Source organism: Ictidomys tridecemlineatus, chromosome 14, assembly GCF_052094955.1.
Source record: "Ictidomys tridecemlineatus isolate mIctTri1 chromosome 14, mIctTri1.hap1, whole genome shotgun sequence".
Classification (NCBI taxonomy): domain Eukaryota; kingdom Metazoa; phylum Chordata; class Mammalia; order Rodentia; family Sciuridae; genus Ictidomys; species Ictidomys tridecemlineatus.
The window spans coordinates 34,591,706-34,608,765 of record NC_135490.1 but is presented as its reverse complement, the minus strand read 5'-3'; the positions used below and the strand labels follow the sequence as shown (position 1 = coordinate 34,608,765).

Genomic DNA, 17,060 nt, shown 5'->3' with positions numbered 1-17,060 from the left:
TTTCAAAATACAAACATCACTACCTCTTGCCCCACTGAATTGAAGACTATTAGAGACCACACTATAAATAACAGTAATATATTTAATCATATTTAAAGCACATTTTTAAAAGAGAGAAGGCAGATTAAGGAGAAGAAAGAACTTGGGAACTAAAGCATTGGAGTGATCTGGATGCTCTAAGAGAGGCAGCTTTAGAGGAATACCAAAAACAAATCCATCTTACGAATTATAAGAATGAATCCATGCATTCCCCCCTCCCCCTCAACTTATCTTGGAGCTGCCATTGGCTAAGTAATCGGATGTTCTACCTAAGTTACAAATAAAAGATATGACACCATGAGTTGAAAAATATGTCTCACTATAATGTATACATATATAAATTGTGCAATATAAATGGATCTAATGTTTCTTTGTTTAGAGTGTTAATGGTAGGCTATGACAGTTGGATAACTATCAGTACAGTTTTTCAACACTCTGAGAAGAAGAAGCAAGTTAAGAATTTGTGGTGTACAGTCTACTCCTCCAGCCTTCTCTGTTCCTGACCTCAACTGTGAAATTTTAAGATTCCAAGTAATAGACTCCATTTAAAGATTTTATAACATTTTTCAGCATTATACTCTGCTTAGGAACACAAATCTAAAACATAAGTCAGAAATCACATGTTAAATTATTAGCAAAAACTATTTATTAAGTAGTAGTACTAAAATCAGGAAGAATATTGGAGTTGGAGGTTAATTTCTTTTCAAGGCTCGAGCTATCTGTTCAACACACTTTGCATTTTGCATTTTTTCAAATAATTAGCTCTTGATGACAAGTTACTGGTAGTAAGGATTTAGAAAGTTATTTGTCTTGCAGTTGCTAATAGGACTGTAATGAAGCAGTCTTGTAGTTCTTCATATTGAGTGCCCTAAAATTGAAAAATAAAGGCACATTTAATTTTATAGATGCAGATAATATATCCACATTTTCTATAAAATTTTTACATTAAAAATTTACACTAATATGTTTGATGACATATTAATGATCCAGAAACAAAATTTGTCTCACAAACTTAGAAAACTTATCTTTTATTAAAGTCAGATAAATTTAGAAAACATAATTTAACAGGAGAAACAATTATGTAACAAATTTTAACTCCTATTGTCCAAAGGTTTATTCATTTTAAAATTAGGGGAAAAGAAGCTAAAACTAGATGTGGGATATTTGTAATAATGTAAAATCAGATTTCAATAAAGTCAAAGCTACTAAACAGACAAATATAAGTATTTTAAGTACATAAGTATTATATATGCATTTTTAATCAACCAGAATATTTCCTGTTTGCAGAGAAGGTTATTTCAAAGCTAGGGGCAGAACTCTTAAGCCTCATTAGGATTCCTCACAATTAGCGGGGCATGGTGGCACATGTCAGTAATCCCAGCCACTCAGAAAGCTGAGGTAGGAGGATCACATATTCAAGGGTAGCCTCAGCAGTTTAAGAAACTTAATGAGACCCTGTCTCAAAAAAGAAAAAGAAAAAACAATTCCTCACAAATGCTGAGAAATTCCCTTTAAGAAATAGCCAATGATAGTGTATACTGTTAAAGTACAAATACCAAGTAGTTTTAAATAACTAGAGATAAAGTGCTTTTTACAAGGGAAGACAGGTATATTGAAGGTGCTTAGATTTCTAAAGTCACTCAAATTTTAATTTTTAAAAGTGTATACATAAATATTTTGAAGTCTAAAATTTGAAAGTATTTTTTGACTCTTAGGCTAAATATTAGATATTCCTACCTTTTGACATTCATACTCATTATGCTTTCAATTGGTCTGCTTTTTGGTCCACTTGGAGGATGAAAAACCTTATCGTCTTTTTTGGAAACCTCCTTTCCTGGTTTAAGCATATAAGGGTCAGTAGAATGTGATGGGTAAGGTTCAAATGTTCCTGCTTTCATTCCACCAGGCTACAAATAAAAATGAGCACATTTAATGTGATTTTATAAAATACTTTTTAAAAATTAGGTTGTGAATAAGTTAATAGATACTTTTGTAATCTATGAAGTTAGTTTTACATTTAAAGAAGTTATCTTTTTGTTTAATTCAAATACCAGTAAAAGGTCTCGCTGCCACCAATTCTATAAGGCTAAAACATTATATTCCAAAATTTCTCCATAAAAACAAAAAAAATTATAGTAAGGTACTATTCTCAGATGTTACCAAGCATTAATGCTAGTGGGAGTTTCATCAAGCTATTGCCTCGTTAGGGTGAGTCTATTATTGAAGAAATGAGACCCAGCATATATTTTTATATAACCAGCAGGCAGACAGTAGACAGTGCCCTCAAAAAATGAACAACACATAGAAATAGAGGGTGAGAGGAAAATGTGATCCACTTTATACTTTTCTTGTAGTCTAGAGTAAGACAAAGTGCTATTCTACCTATACAACAGACAAATATTTGCTTTCACTTTTTAAATGGATTTGACAGGATTTTTACCTACATATTACATACTCACTAAGAAAATTCTAGTTATAATAATCCATTTAATTAAGCCAAAATACACATGAAAATTTAATTGATTTGAAAGACATGCTTATAGTTTTTCAAGTTTTCCAGACTGAGATTACATAGATTATTTTGAATAATAATAAGAAAACTTAAGGAAAATAAAATAAATTAACTTGAAAATAAATTTTTAAAAATTTAAATGAATAAATTATAAATAGGAAAATATATATGGTAATTAAACCTACCAAATGGTTCTTTAAAGAATGAACCAAACATATGAAGCAATATTAGAAATAAGAATTTAAAAATAGGGTAAATCCATGCCTATGAGGAATATCAAAATATATTAAATAATATTTTGTAAACTTCTGTATTAATTTGAAACTTGATTTAAAATTTGAAATTTTGACTTAAATAGTTTTTTTAAGATCTTTTCATATAGTAATGTAAATTTTTCATATAGTAATATAGTAAATTTTTAAATTTGAAAACTTGATTTAAATAATTTTTTAAGAAAGTATAAATGATCAGAATTGACCAAGAAGAGCTAGAAACCCTATAGAAAACAGATACAATGTAAGAACTGAGAAAGCTGACAAAGAGCAACCTCTGTACTTCCCCTGTGAATTCTTTCAAGTCTCTGAAGAATGGAAATTGATGGTAATATTTAAACTGTTACAGAACATGACGTAAAGGAAGGAAATTTCCCCAAGTATTTTAAGATGCTAGCATCTACTTATACCAAAATAAACAAGGCACTCGCACACACACAGTGCAGACTGAGCACTTGCCTAGCATGGACCAGACTCTGGGTTCAATACAAAGCACCACATATACACACACACACACACACACACACATACACACACACACACAAATGTTGGCATTTCATAAAATAAAGGCTAATTAAATATAGTACTATGTTTAAAGATTAATATGTCACCAAATCAGATTCATTACAGAAATATATTTATAATATATATATTATTCACCTTATAACTAGTAAAAAAGAGAAAAAAATGACGTAATATTACACCATTTGATAAAATTCAACATACATCTGATAAAATTGAATCTGATAAGGCTAGCAGAAAAAAATAAGGCACATTATTCTAATACCAGTGGTAAAATAACAAATCCATTCTGAAAATGACATAAAACTTCACCAGAAAGGATTGATAAATTTATTCAATTTCTAAATAGCACAAGATAACATAACCAAAGTCAAAAGATCTAATAGAGTAGAAAAATTACTTTCACCACAAATGAAAAAAGGATATAACCTTACTGTATGAAAAGATCTTGAGTCAATATGGAAAGCACAAACACCCTTACAGAAAGTTCACAGGCAAATGAACAGGCAACATCATGTACAACCCCCAAAATGGGAAGGATTTATGTAAAAACACATTCTATTGTCATGTATAACTAAAAAACAATTTAAAAAAAATGAACAGGCAATTCATAGAAGGAAAAAGGACAAAGGAAAACTAAGGTTTATAGTTTGTCAGAGCATTTTAAAATTTTTACTCTCACTGATTATAAATATCTATAGTAGGGAGGTAGTTCATTTTAATCACCATTTTAAAAAAAAAAAAGATGACTTGGAAATTTTATGGTTTTGAAAAAACCCAGGTCTAAGGTCTTGAAAGCTACTTTGAAAACTCACTGTAAGTTCAAATATATTTGAAATGATTAGTAACTACTTTATTACAAGATCTTCATTACATACTTTAGCCATGTTTTTATACAATTTTGGAAAATTAGGCTTTCATGATTCTTGGCATCCATAGAAAGAAAAGCTTATTGTATTGATGAGTAATAAAACAATTTACAGCAAGAGGTTATTTATAATGCTTTTTTTTTTCATTCTAAACTTTTAACTTACCTTTTTACCAGGAGAAGAGGGCTTAAAAGGACTTAAAAGTGATTCTTTCTTCTCTTCTTTTTTAATTGGAGGTAAAGGTTTTTCAGTAAAATAAGGATTAGTGTCAAAATAGTCCCTTGGGTAAAGATTTAACTTGAAAGGTGCCCCCTTCAGTAACCGATGGTGCTCTTCATTTTCTTTCTGTAAATTAAAGAATTTGAAATTACATAGCATATACTATGCAAGTTGGAAATAATGTGAAGACAAATCTCCTCTTAAATTTTAACATAAATATGTAGATTCTTTAGTGTATACTGCTGGGTGTACGCTGAGGTAGGAGGATCACAAGTTCAAGGTCAGCCTCATCAACTTAACCAGGCCTTAAGCAACTTAATGAGACCCTGTTCTCAAAATACAGAAGTTAAAGGATCAGGGCTATAGCTCAGTGGTTAGGCACCCCTGTGTTCATTCCCAATACCAAAGAAAAAATTTAATAAAATAAATAAATAAAGCAGCTGGCACATTGTAGGTCCTCAATAAATGTCAGCTTTTACTTCGAAGACTAAAGAATATAATATTTTTATGTTACAATATCTTTAGCTACCTAGTATTCAAACAAATCAGAGGATTTATTTTTCCTCTTATGCTGCAATCTTTTCTATGGGACAATACCAAGTTATGAAAATGGCTAGCTTTTAATAAAGTGTCAAACAAATCGTGCTGTGATATAAAAATTTTAAAAGACAACTATGAAGTGAATATTTTTTTTCACTTTTTACAAATATGAAATCTGATATTTCATCAGTCAACTATCTAAACTGAAAACATTTGAATAAAATCTAAAATTGTCATATGAGAGAAGACTAATTGTCACTACCAGGAACCTCACTATATTTCTTTAAGAATTTTTTTCACTCCTCCTCTTGTGTGTGTCCTCTTCCTATCTCCAGTCTACCAGTTTTTGATAATCTGCCCTGCCCTCTTCCATATCTCAACAGTAGTATTGACAATTTAACTATTCCATATATTCTTTGGGGTAGTGTTTCTGAAAGTTTAGCTTCCATGGGAATCACTTGGTAATATATTTAAGTTAGAAATTACCGAGCTCTTCCTTCAAAGATTTCTGTTACATAAGTCTGTTGTATGGCCCCACTAATCTGCAATTTTAACAGGTAACCTAAGTGATTCTGAGCATGATGTTATAAGGCAATGTTTTAATGAACACCTTTTTACTTATTAGAGTATGATCACTTTTTATGAGAATATTGTATTTGTTTTACCATCTTCTGACCTAGAATAGTCAGTTGAGTACTGTGCTAAGCATATACGAGAAGAAAACCACCTGGAAGAATTAGAGACAAGAGGGTGTGGTTCTCACAAAGTACTGTTTCCCACTAGTTATTAAAAAAAAATTTACAATTCACAGAGCACTGGGATAGAGTACATCAAAAGACCTTGCGTCAACAGTGGATAATAATTACCCCTAGACTGAGCACTGCTCCAGTCCCCATCTAACAAATCTTAAAAGCAAGACTTGAAAATATCAAACTGTTTTTAAGTAATATATCTGCATCCCAGAGCAAAACTCGAGAAAATTTATAATACAAAAATATACAATATTCAACAAGGTAAAATTCCCCATGCTTGACATCCAATCAAAAAGTGCTAGTAATGCAAAGTGGAAAAAGATGACCCATCCTGAGAAGAAAAACTAATTGCTCAAAATAAATTCAGAACTAACACAGATATTAGAATTATCAGGGAAGGGCATTAAAATAGTAATTAATTATAACTATATTCCATATGCCTCCCAAATTAAATTGAGACAGGTAAGATATTAAAAACATTCAAATCAAACTTCTAAAATAAAAAAAAATTAAAGAATTAAAAAAAACCTTCTATAACACAAAACCACAATTATGATATTTAAAAATACATTGGATAGCATTAACAGCAGACTGGAAATTTAGAATATATTAATTATCTTGAAGATATAAGCAATAGAAACTAACAAAGTGAACTATAGAGAAGAAATCAAAGAACATTTTTAAAAAGTGAATAGGGCATTGGTAATCTGTGGACAGTTTCAAGAGACGTAAAACACATGTAATTGGAATCTCTGAGAGGAAAAAGAAAAGGAATTAGAAAAAAAAAGCTGAAGAAAGATTGACTGAAAATATTTTAAGTCTGATTTTTAAAGCAACTATCCAAAAATTTAATAAGCCCCAAGCCAAAGAAGTGTGAAAGAAAACCCCAAAGCACATGATAATCAAATTGCTTATGTGAGTGATTTTTTTAAGTAGCCACAGAAAAGACATAGTATATACAAATGAACATACATGAGCATAACAGCAGATTTCTCATCATAAATAATTCAAGCAAAAACACAATGGAGTAATCTCTTAAAATACTAAAAGAAAAAACAAATACATTCTTCCAATTACCTTCAGAAATTACTTTAGGAAATCCAGGTACACAAAATATCTGACATGTATAATAAATTCTGAAAATGAAAAGCTTAGGATGAAAGACAACTTACTGAGCCTCTGATAAAATTACATTGTAAGTATTAGGTAGTATGTATGCATTATTATTTCTACAGATGAAAAGTAGTTTACATACAATTTTATATGAACTGCATAACCCATCACACAAACAGAGCTGCTTATTTTCAAATGACAAAATGTTCTATTCTACTTAATTAAAAACTTTCCCTGGATTTGGATATGCCCCTTTGCAAAATTGGCCACTATTCTAATTCTCAGTCACCAATTAAAATCAGCACAGTAAAATTATTGAAGACTGCATGCTGAAAAAAAAAAACTAACAAAGAGATGGCCATATCTGTTTTAAGTACAAACTAACTTGACTTTTCACTACCAGCTTTCTTTAAATTACCCTGATACTTTTAAATTATGCCAGGCAAGGTGGTGCATGCCTAGGATTCTTAGTGGTTTGAGTAGTGGAGACAAGCAAGTTCAAGGTCAGTCTCAGCAACTTGGCAAGGCCCTAAACAACTTAGTGAGACCCTGTCTAAAGATTCTTAAAACTTTTTAAAGAGTTGGGAATGTAACTCAATGGCAAATTGCCCATGGGTTAATCCCTAGTACCAAAAAAAAAAAAAAATTATGATGATCTTGTTCTAAAATTTATAAGAGTTAAGATTTAAGCATATGTAAATGCTCCCCACATAACTAAATATTTTGTTATATGTAAAATATTGTGTAAAGTAAATGTAAAAGATATTATGCCAGGATGTTTTAGTTTTTACTTCTGCCATTTAATTCAGAATGCAGTTTTCTCAGATCCTTTCATTCTCTCCTATAGCTATTCATCCATTCTCTACTCTCCCCTTTCTCCCATCACCCCATCACTCCTCCTTCCTATACACTCACCCCAAAAGAATTACCATTACTTTCTCACACACAAGACATTAGTGTGGGATGGGAATATGGCTAAGAGACAGGATATGACTCTTCCCTTAAAGCAGAACATAATCATCGATCAGGCCAAGTCAACATGTCTCCCAGCTAGCTGAGACAGAAATGTAAGACAGACATGATCCACTACAGCAGGAAATAAAATTCATCCTGGCAAGAGCTGGGAGGATCTATCTACAGGAAGATGTGGAAATCTCATATCAAAAAGGTAAGATTATTATAATCGATAAACGTGTCTGCTATTGTCCCAATTATACAAATAGAACAGAATAAAACTTAATTAGATAACAAGTAAATTCTCAAAGTCAACCAAATAAAAAAAGGGTTGAAAAATTAAAAGTAGGTTATTTTACCTTAAAATTTTGTCTTGCTGCATCATATAAATCAGAAGAGTGTGAAAACTGTTTACCTATGGTAATATTTGCATAGCTAAGGAAGGGAAATAAGTAATGGTGACTTCAGGGTTCAGAAAGTTTATTAAATTTTAAAACATGATATGAAAACATTAAAAATATCTTACCCATATCCGGTTCCTTTCTTTCCTGGGTTTGTGTATAAATTCTTTCCTGGTGGCATATATTGTTCCCTGGGTTTGGCCTGTGCACTGAAGGATGGGACTGGACCACCTATTGTTCCATAGTAGCTTCCCAGTCCACATCTTAAATACAGTTATTTTTTAAAAGGAAGAGGTTAAAATGGCTAACTTAATGTTATATGTATTTTTGTATAATTTTTTTAAATATTGAAAAAGGAGGAAAATAGGTGCTTGAGTAACTCCAGTAAGAAAAAAAAATCAAGTTTTTTAGTATTTAACTTGATTTTCCTCATTTTCAAGGTTATAAATTCCAAGATATGATTTAACATTTTTATATTTATTTCAAATGTTCCATAAATACAATTTCACAATCTTTAGTTAGAATAATCCCCATCCATTTAGAAATTACACAAATCTCTAGGCACCTTAAGGCAAGTTAGCTAACAAATGGTGAATGTCTTTTGATCATCCACTCCTTTAAAAATACACTTTCAAAACTACATATTTGAAACTATGTTTCACTGCTGATGATAAAGTGAATCTTATGGAATTTTGGTGTTAATTTCTTTTTTCTTTTTGGTTTACACTCATTACTGTAGGAAAAAAATTAACCAATCTTTTCTTCAATTTTAATGTTAGATTTTTTCTAGGCACACAATAGCTAATCCAACTATTTATTGCTCAGCCTTTTATTATTTTCACAAATGTTTTCTTTAAATTTTGCACAATCAAAAGGATAACTACTGCTAATGAGTTATCATTGAAGTAAACAAATTGTAATCATCAGAAAATGGAACATTGTTATAAGAAGATGACACTATGCATTCATGTTTAAATTTCAAAAATCAGAAAAACATAAACATTGATTACTCATGATCTCCAGCCTACAAATAAAGGTTCCAATTAAGAGAGATTACTTATTTTCATTAATCCTTCCTTATGAACATATGTCATACATTCTAAAATACAATAAGGAAGTACAGCAGTGATATTGCAGAGAAAAGGAGAATTAATGAAAAGCATAATTTAACTAGAATGTGATGTAATGCCAACAATGTAAGTCACTACATTCAGAATTTATTAAATGCCTATAATCTGGAGGAGAGTGGATAGAGGAAGGCTGGATTTGATTCATACATGATGTATACAAGTGTTGCAATATCATGCTGAACCAAATTAATATGTATAATTAACACATGCTAATCAAAAATAAAATATTTTTAAAGTCCAGCAGAGAGATTAATAAAATAATCATGAAGATAAAAATATGCCTATGGTTCCATAATTTGGTTTTGAATAAATGCCTATATGAGGGCTTCTTATGCTACCAATTTCTCTTTCTAGAAATACTTTTTGTCAGACTGGGGTTGTGGCTTAGTGGTAGAGCATTTGCCTTGAACATGTGAGGCACTGGGTTCAATCCTCAGCACCACATAAAAATAAAGATATTAAAAAAAGAAATACTTTTTGTATGTCACTAAATTAGAGATTTTTTTCACATATTTATAAGCTTTAAAATAAAGAGAAGCTAGTCTATTATCATATAATTGTTATTTCTTGGCTGGCAAATCAATATAAGCATGTTATGAACTAATGTATCAAGGTAGCAAAATTCTCAATTATTACCACCTGGGTTCATGTCGATCACAAGTGGGAAAAAAAGACTGAAAATCAGGAAAAACTTATTTAAAAAATAATATATATATTACATGAAAAAGGAATGAAATATCTACAAAGAAAAATAACACTTTTTAAAATTCATATATAAGGAGAAATGAATAAGTCTACGAAACAGTGGTAATTTTAAATAGTAATAATATTCAAGTCTAAGTGTGAAAAGGAGAAAAGGTTAAAAAAGAAGAAACTTAATGACTACAGCAAAGAAGAAATCTCCCACTCTTAATAAAGACAATAACTTTGGCTGAGAAGACAAGATTATCTGTTAGAATTAGAAGGATGACTAAGTTATAGAAGTAGAGCTTCACTGTTCTCAAGAAAAATCAGCAAATTAAAAAAACCAATAAAAGGGAGAACAGTAGAATAGAAGAAGAAGATGGGGAGGGAGGAGAGGGGAAAGGGGAGGTACTGGGGAATGAAACGGATCAAATTATACTGTGCACGTATGAATATAGCAAATTCCACTCTTATGTATAATTATAGTGCATCAGTAAAAGGAAAAAAGAAAATACAGCAATGAAGCACAAAGTTAAGTTTTATCAATTCATACCTACCATCTATTTTGAATTGAGACATAGTATAACATACATGGTCTTACTTAGTAAGGTAATGTGATCTCATGGTAAGAAAAAAATATGCTTTCACATTGATAAGTGTTCAAAATTAAAATTTTATTAATCTCCATGAGTGTATCTTCATAGCAATTTAAAAATAATATATCTTTTTTCAAAGAGAGAGAGAGAGAGAATCTTTTTTTTTTTTTTTTTTTTTTTTTTTGTAGATGGACACAACACAATGCCTTTATTTTTATGTGGTGCTGAGAATCGAACCCAGGTCCCGCCCGTGCTAGGTGAACGCTCTACCACTGAGCCACAATCCTGGCCCCATAAATAATATATCTTTGATAAATTATTTTTTTTCAAAAGAGCATTTCTCCCATGCACATTTTTTTATTTATACTTTTTAAAAGTTTTTTAACAACAGAAAAAAATAGTCAAAAAAAAATAGAACAACTCAAGGCAATTCTTATCCCACCTGACTTTTGCAAGGTTTTTGAACAAATTATTTTCATTATTTAATGGCTTTTATTGTCTAAATACATAGAGAACAGTGACATAATAAAAAATTACTATGATAATGAGATTATATTTTAAATTATCTAAATCATCCAATATAGTTGTTTCCACCTAAAATAAATCATCCAAAAAATCCTACTTAAAAAATTAATCTTCCTGGGCTGGGGTTATGGCTCAGGGGTAGAGTGCTCGCCTAGCATGCAAGAGGCACTGGATTCGATCCTCAGCACCACCTAAATTTAAAATAAAGATATTGTGTCCAACTAAAGCTTAAGAATAAATATTTCTTAAAAATTAATTTTCCATAAGTAAGTCCTATAGAAAAATAAACATTTTCTTTAGATGAAAGAGATAAAGATGCAAGAGATATATTTAAAATTCCCCCCTCCCCCACCTCCCAAAACACTTACGGTTTTTTATCTCCACTACTCGGGATAAAGGCTTTGGCAAGATTTTTTTTGGCTTCTTCCATCATATGCCGTCTTCTCACTTGATTTAGATTTACATAGCCTTCGCCTTCAAAAATCCTTGCAAATTGGGGATCAAAATAACCTGCCTGGAGATTTGACATTTCTTTGGTTCCCCCAGGTAGAATCTGTCTATTTTTGCTTGCAGCCTCATTAAAGGGTCCTTTAAAAATAAATTAGCCATACTATAAATTTGAGCTGACTAGTAATTAAGAACATGGAGAAAACAGAAAAGCTTCCAAATGTGATTTGTGCCAATTCTGGGTTTGAGCTCTAAAATAAATGTTGTTTAAAATGTTAACTGAAAGCTCTGTGTTAATGACTATATTGACATTAAGACCTGAGAGGATTCCATTAAAATGTTGAACATGATCCTTGTGATACACTGTGAATTCTGGAACTGGAAGAGTCTTAATAGTTATTTTACCCAATGTTCCTCTGGCTACATACTAGGAAACTGTTTGTGTGCTTGTATGTAATGTCAATAAGAGCATGTGTGGAGGTTGAAGAGAAGGCTGGTATATGCTCAAGACGATGAGAGCTAATGTCCTCTAAAAAATATGAACAAAAATGTTCACAGTAGTTTCATTCTTAATAATTAAAAACAAGAAACAACTCAAATGTCTACCTATTGAACAGATTTTTGTTGCAATTCACATCAATATTTATAGCAGCATAATTCATAATAGCTAGACTATGGAACCAACCTAGGAGCCCTTCAACAGATGAACAAAGTATTACCCAGTCATGAAAAAAATGAATTTACATCATTTGCTGGTAAATGAATGGAACTAGAGACTATAATGCAAGTGAAATAAGCCAGACACAGAAAGTCAAAGGTCAAATGTTGTCTCTGATATGAAGAAGCTATTCTAAAAAAAGGGTAAAAGGAGGAGGGAGGGAGGGGGAGAGAGAGAAAGAGAGAAAAGAAATGGTAGGAATTTCATCAAAATAAAAGATCAGGGAAGATGAAGAAGGGGAATGAGGAATAGGGAGAGAATAAGGAAAAAACAGTGGAATGAATATGACCTAACTTTTTAATGTAAATATATGAAAACTACAGTGAATTTCACCACTATGTATATCCACAAAACATTAATATTTTTAAAAACATAAATAAATGAGTAGAGTAGAAGAAAGGGAACAGGGGGAGAGGGATGGAGGAGGGGAGGGTAAGGATAAGTACTGGGGACTGAATTGAAGCAATCTGTAGTCCACCCATTTACAATTATGTCAAAATGAATCTTGACATTATGTATAACTATTATGAGTCAATTAAAAAATTGTAGCATTTCTACAATTGAAATACTAGCACAAATTTTTTGAAGGCTGCATTTGCAAATATTTAGATCTTTAATAATTTGGTCATAAGAGGGCTTAATTTAGGAAGTCTTTCCAAAATATGAAGAACTTGTTGAAGTGCATACAACCCTTATTTCAAGTTGAAATATAAATATAAATAAAATTCATATTTTATTGAAATATAAATTTTCATCACTGATTTTTTAATTTAAATTTTGAAAAGGTAACATTTTCAAATAGTTTCAAATTTGAGAGTAATAACAGCCCCACAATAAATTTTCTTCCTATACTTGTCCATGAAGTTCCTCTCCAATGGAACAGGCAGTGATATTAATTTTGTCTTCCAGAGAATGTCCAGACATGTTTGAGTGAATAGTCTCATTTTAATATTTAACATAATAAATACACTGTTCCCAATCTTGTTTTTTTATTTAACAATTATTGCTGAAATGGCTACATATCTGTGCATTCTTTTTTGTCACACAGAAGTCACTGGACATCCAAATGTTTAATTGAGATATTAAAAGTGTATATTTATTTTAAGTCTTTCTATTATGATTTTCCTAAAAATCCCCTCAGCTATTCATACAGCATTTCACTTTCCAGGAAAGTGATATTGGATAGCCTTAGATGCACACTTAGAAAGAAGTAAAATCACCTATGAGGACAATAAATGAGTACAAGGTAGCCCAATAAAATGAGCTTCCCATTCTTATAAATTAAGTTCTCTCATAGCTATTGCAATGTCACAAGTTAGTCAACTTTAGAGCTCAATACTTTAAAATATAGATCATTAAAATATCATTTTTAAATTAAATGTTTAATTTAAAAATTTAGGTAATGATCACTAATTTGCCCATAAAGAGTACCCAATACACTTACGATTAAATGGTGAGACATATTTATCACCAACAGTAATATATTCCATCTCACTGAAGAGGCCAATCCTCTCCATATCCGTTTTTCCTCCTTCTATAGGCATGGTTGCTTCTTACGGTGGTAACTTCAAAAGTTTCTTTCTTGTTGCTTCGTTTATAGCAAAAGCTTACTTTTACATTGAGAAAAGGGGGAGAGTAGTCAAAAAGCAATTATTAAATTTCAATCCACATTATTTTCAGTGTAAGAGTTTTAATATTCACTATAAAACAACAGTCCCAAACTAAGTAGAGAGAAATCTACTCTGTGGAATACTAGAACACTAAGATTTAAAATTGTCTCTTGACTCTTCATGTAAAGTGACCATAATTCCAAAGGAATGTGTGTGATATCATCTGCCATTTCTCTGTTGGAAATGATAAAATTATTACCATAAAGTGTACTATCAATATGTATAAACAATTTCCTTCATTTGAGAAGTTCAATGTAGATTCAAAATCATAATTATATAAGGTAAACATTTTGTAGTTTAAATGAGATGAGGCACATTCAGAGTGGTATGATCCCAGACTACATATTTGATAGCTTACATTAAATGTTCCCCATATTGAAAATTATAACAGTTTTTCAGAATGCACACTGCATATAGGTCTTGCCCTGTTGACCTTGGGTTTTTTTCAAGTTCAAATTAGTATAAGAAATGTGCTACTCATAAAATTAGTTCCTAAAGAGAATGAGGGAGAGGACAATTGTTTAAGGCAAGAGGAAAACACAAACAAAACAAAAAAATCCACAGTGAATTCTGAAGATTTGTTCAAAGGCAGACTGCCACTTTTTAAAATAATCACTTCAAACAAAGGAGAAATGTCACATTAAACATGTAAGTATTAACTCAAAAGAAAAACCAAAGAGCTAAAGAATACTTGCTTCCATTCAACTGTTATGGCTTGGATATGAAGTGTCCCCCCAAAGCTCCTGTGTTAATGAAGGAATGTTCAGAGGTTAGATGATTGGATTGTGGTGGCTGAAACCTAATCAGTTCATCCTAGTTGGAATGTACTGGGTGGTAAATGTAGAGTGGGGCCATGGCTGGAGGAGATGGGTCACTGGGTGTGTGCCATGAAAGGGTTCATCTTCCCTGTGGCATCTTTCCCCCTCTATGCTTCCTGACCCCACTATATAAGCTTCCCCACAAGTCCCAAATAATCTTGTTCTCTAATAAACATTTCCTCCTCTAAGTTGTTTTTGTCAGGTATTGTCACAGCGAAGAAGCAAAGCTGATTAAAACATTAATGTTTTTGAGCTATTTATTTATTCATTTTTCTTGGTGCTACGGATCAAATCCAGGGCCTTTCACATGTTAAGCAAGCACTCTACCACTGAGCTACATTCCCAACTTTTGTACGGAAAGTCTTTTTCCAGGGGTAGTATTTGGGAGAGAACTTAGGGCTTTTGTGAATGCCAGGCAAGTGTCTCCCATGAGCTACATTCCCAGCCCCTACATCTTTATGTATTTAAGCAACTATTAGGAAGTAGGCATTGGGCATACATTAGTGGGGGGGGGGGGACTTTGGTTTATGTTTCTTGGTTTATAATCCAAGGTAAGAGTCTTTTATCTTTAATTTAAAGCAAGCTGTTTCAATGACTTAGCAAGCTTCCCTATTTGGAACTGTGCTTATCTGTGTATGAATTATTACTTAATGTGTAACATCAAAGGCCTAAGTGAAGATTCAGCCTAAAAATACAGCTTGAGAAAATACAACACACTTTCCCCATCCCACCTCTTCTTCTGATCAGGTATGCCTGGAGACTACACATCAGTCATTGGGGGTGTACTATATGGTTTACAGTTTATTTCAAGCTCCACCCCAACTGCCCAACTAACTAGTATCCTGTGCTGCTATAGGGGTTCAAATCCTTAATGTGGCCCACCTTAATCGGCCAGCCTCATTAGTCACCACCGGAACCTACTCCCTGGGTACTTGGCTGCACGTCTAATTTTCAGGTTGGGCTTTCTTGCCCACAGTCGCCAGTACATGTTTCATTTTAGTATGTCAACCCCTTTCTTTCTGTCACCCCAATAAAACACTGATCTTCCTATTGCTCAGTTTGTTCATCATTTCTCTAATACCCCTCATCATAGCTGCATGTACATCTCCTTCCACGCCTTCATCATGTTATCTAATAGGTCAACATTTTATATTTTTGGTGTAGGAATTCTTTGTTTTCCCCATTTTGTTTCAACTAAAATGCTGACTCCACAAGACAGGAACTGTGATATGAATTTGGTTCATCTTCAATTTTTTTGAGAGGGGAGTCCTCCTTTGTTGCCAGGGCTGGATTCAAAACTCTTAGACTCAAGGAATCCTCCTGCCTCAGCCTTCCAGTAGCTGGGATTGCAAGTGCATGCTACCTCCAATGGCTAATTTGGTTCATTATTGTGCTATTATTCCCAGGACACAGGATCTGGCACCCAGTCAAGTGAGCCACAGAGCAGGGGAAGGAGAAAAGTTCTTGCCCTTAACTTTCTCACTACTTAACTCTTCTTGAGCTACAGTTACAAAAATCATTCATTCATTCATTTAACAAATACTTGGCAAATCCCTCCTCCTCCGGGTAAGGCTCACTGGTAATGACGAAGAAAACTGAAACCTAAAAAAGGAATGGATCCTACCCCCCCACCCCCCGCGCGCGCCCGCCCGCCCGGAGCTGACAATCTGCTAAGGAAGAAAATAAGTATAAGGCAAGTGGAATGCGGCAGGTTCTCTTCAAAAGGCGTGGACAAAGTGCATAGGAGGATGAAGGAGTGAAGGAGGAGCAGAAAACTTCTGGCTGAGGCGATGACGAAATTATTTCCCATTAGGAATAAGAAGGCTTGGAGTAGACAGGTATCTAGGGGACAACACCTGGTGTCTGCGAGGAACAAGTCGCCTCTCCGAAGGGCACCTGATCCGACAACCAAGGTCAGATCGTACCAGCTCGGGTCCGGATTTACTGCGCTGCAGGAGCAACTAGGCTCCGCGTCGCCCTCCCGCGCGCTAGGGATTCCCGCCAGGCGCGCGCAGGCTGCGAAAAGTCTACGCACGTTCGGTGCACCGCTGGGGCTTATTGTGCCGCGTTGCCCTGGGTACGGGAGAAACTATTCCAAGTAGACTAAGGGAGGACACGAGGAGAGTTCCAGTCCGCATCGAAAAACACACGGGACGACTTGTGAGGGTCTATAGGATACAAAAGACTCAATCAGTCCAATATATCGAAAAGAAGTCTTTCGTTTCCCATCCTTCTAGCCATCGGCGAGGAGATGTAAAGTGGTACGTTCTGTGACGTAT

General features: G+C 33.0%; 1 protein-coding gene across 4 annotated transcripts; it reads right to left on the bottom strand.

The window, feature by feature from the left end:
• Positions 1-64: 64 nt before the first annotated feature.
• Positions 65-17,017, bottom strand: Cfap96 (cilia and flagella associated protein 96). Of its 4 annotated transcripts, none has more exons than XM_078031047.1 (8): positions 16,638-17,017; positions 13,738-13,899; positions 11,497-11,716; positions 8,319-8,456; positions 8,152-8,227; positions 4,380-4,559; positions 1,777-1,946; positions 65-907 (listed from the first exon to the last, which is right to left on the bottom strand). In XM_078031047.1, the coding sequence occupies exons 2-8, from the start codon at positions 13,835-13,837 to the stop codon at positions 859-861; spliced, it is 933 nt and encodes a 310-aa protein (XP_077887173.1). In that variant the 5' UTR covers positions 13,838-13,899; positions 16,638-17,017; the 3' UTR covers positions 65-858. The 4 variants fall into 4 exon arrangements, with proteins under 4 accessions (XP_077887173.1, XP_005329268.2, XP_040150432.2 ...); XM_005329211.5 differs by having other exon boundaries at positions 13,738-13,903; positions 16,638-17,016; XM_040294498.2 differs by lacking the exon at positions 16,638-17,017 and having other exon boundaries at positions 11,497-11,642.
• Between the last annotated feature and the right edge of the window lie 43 nt (positions 17,018-17,060).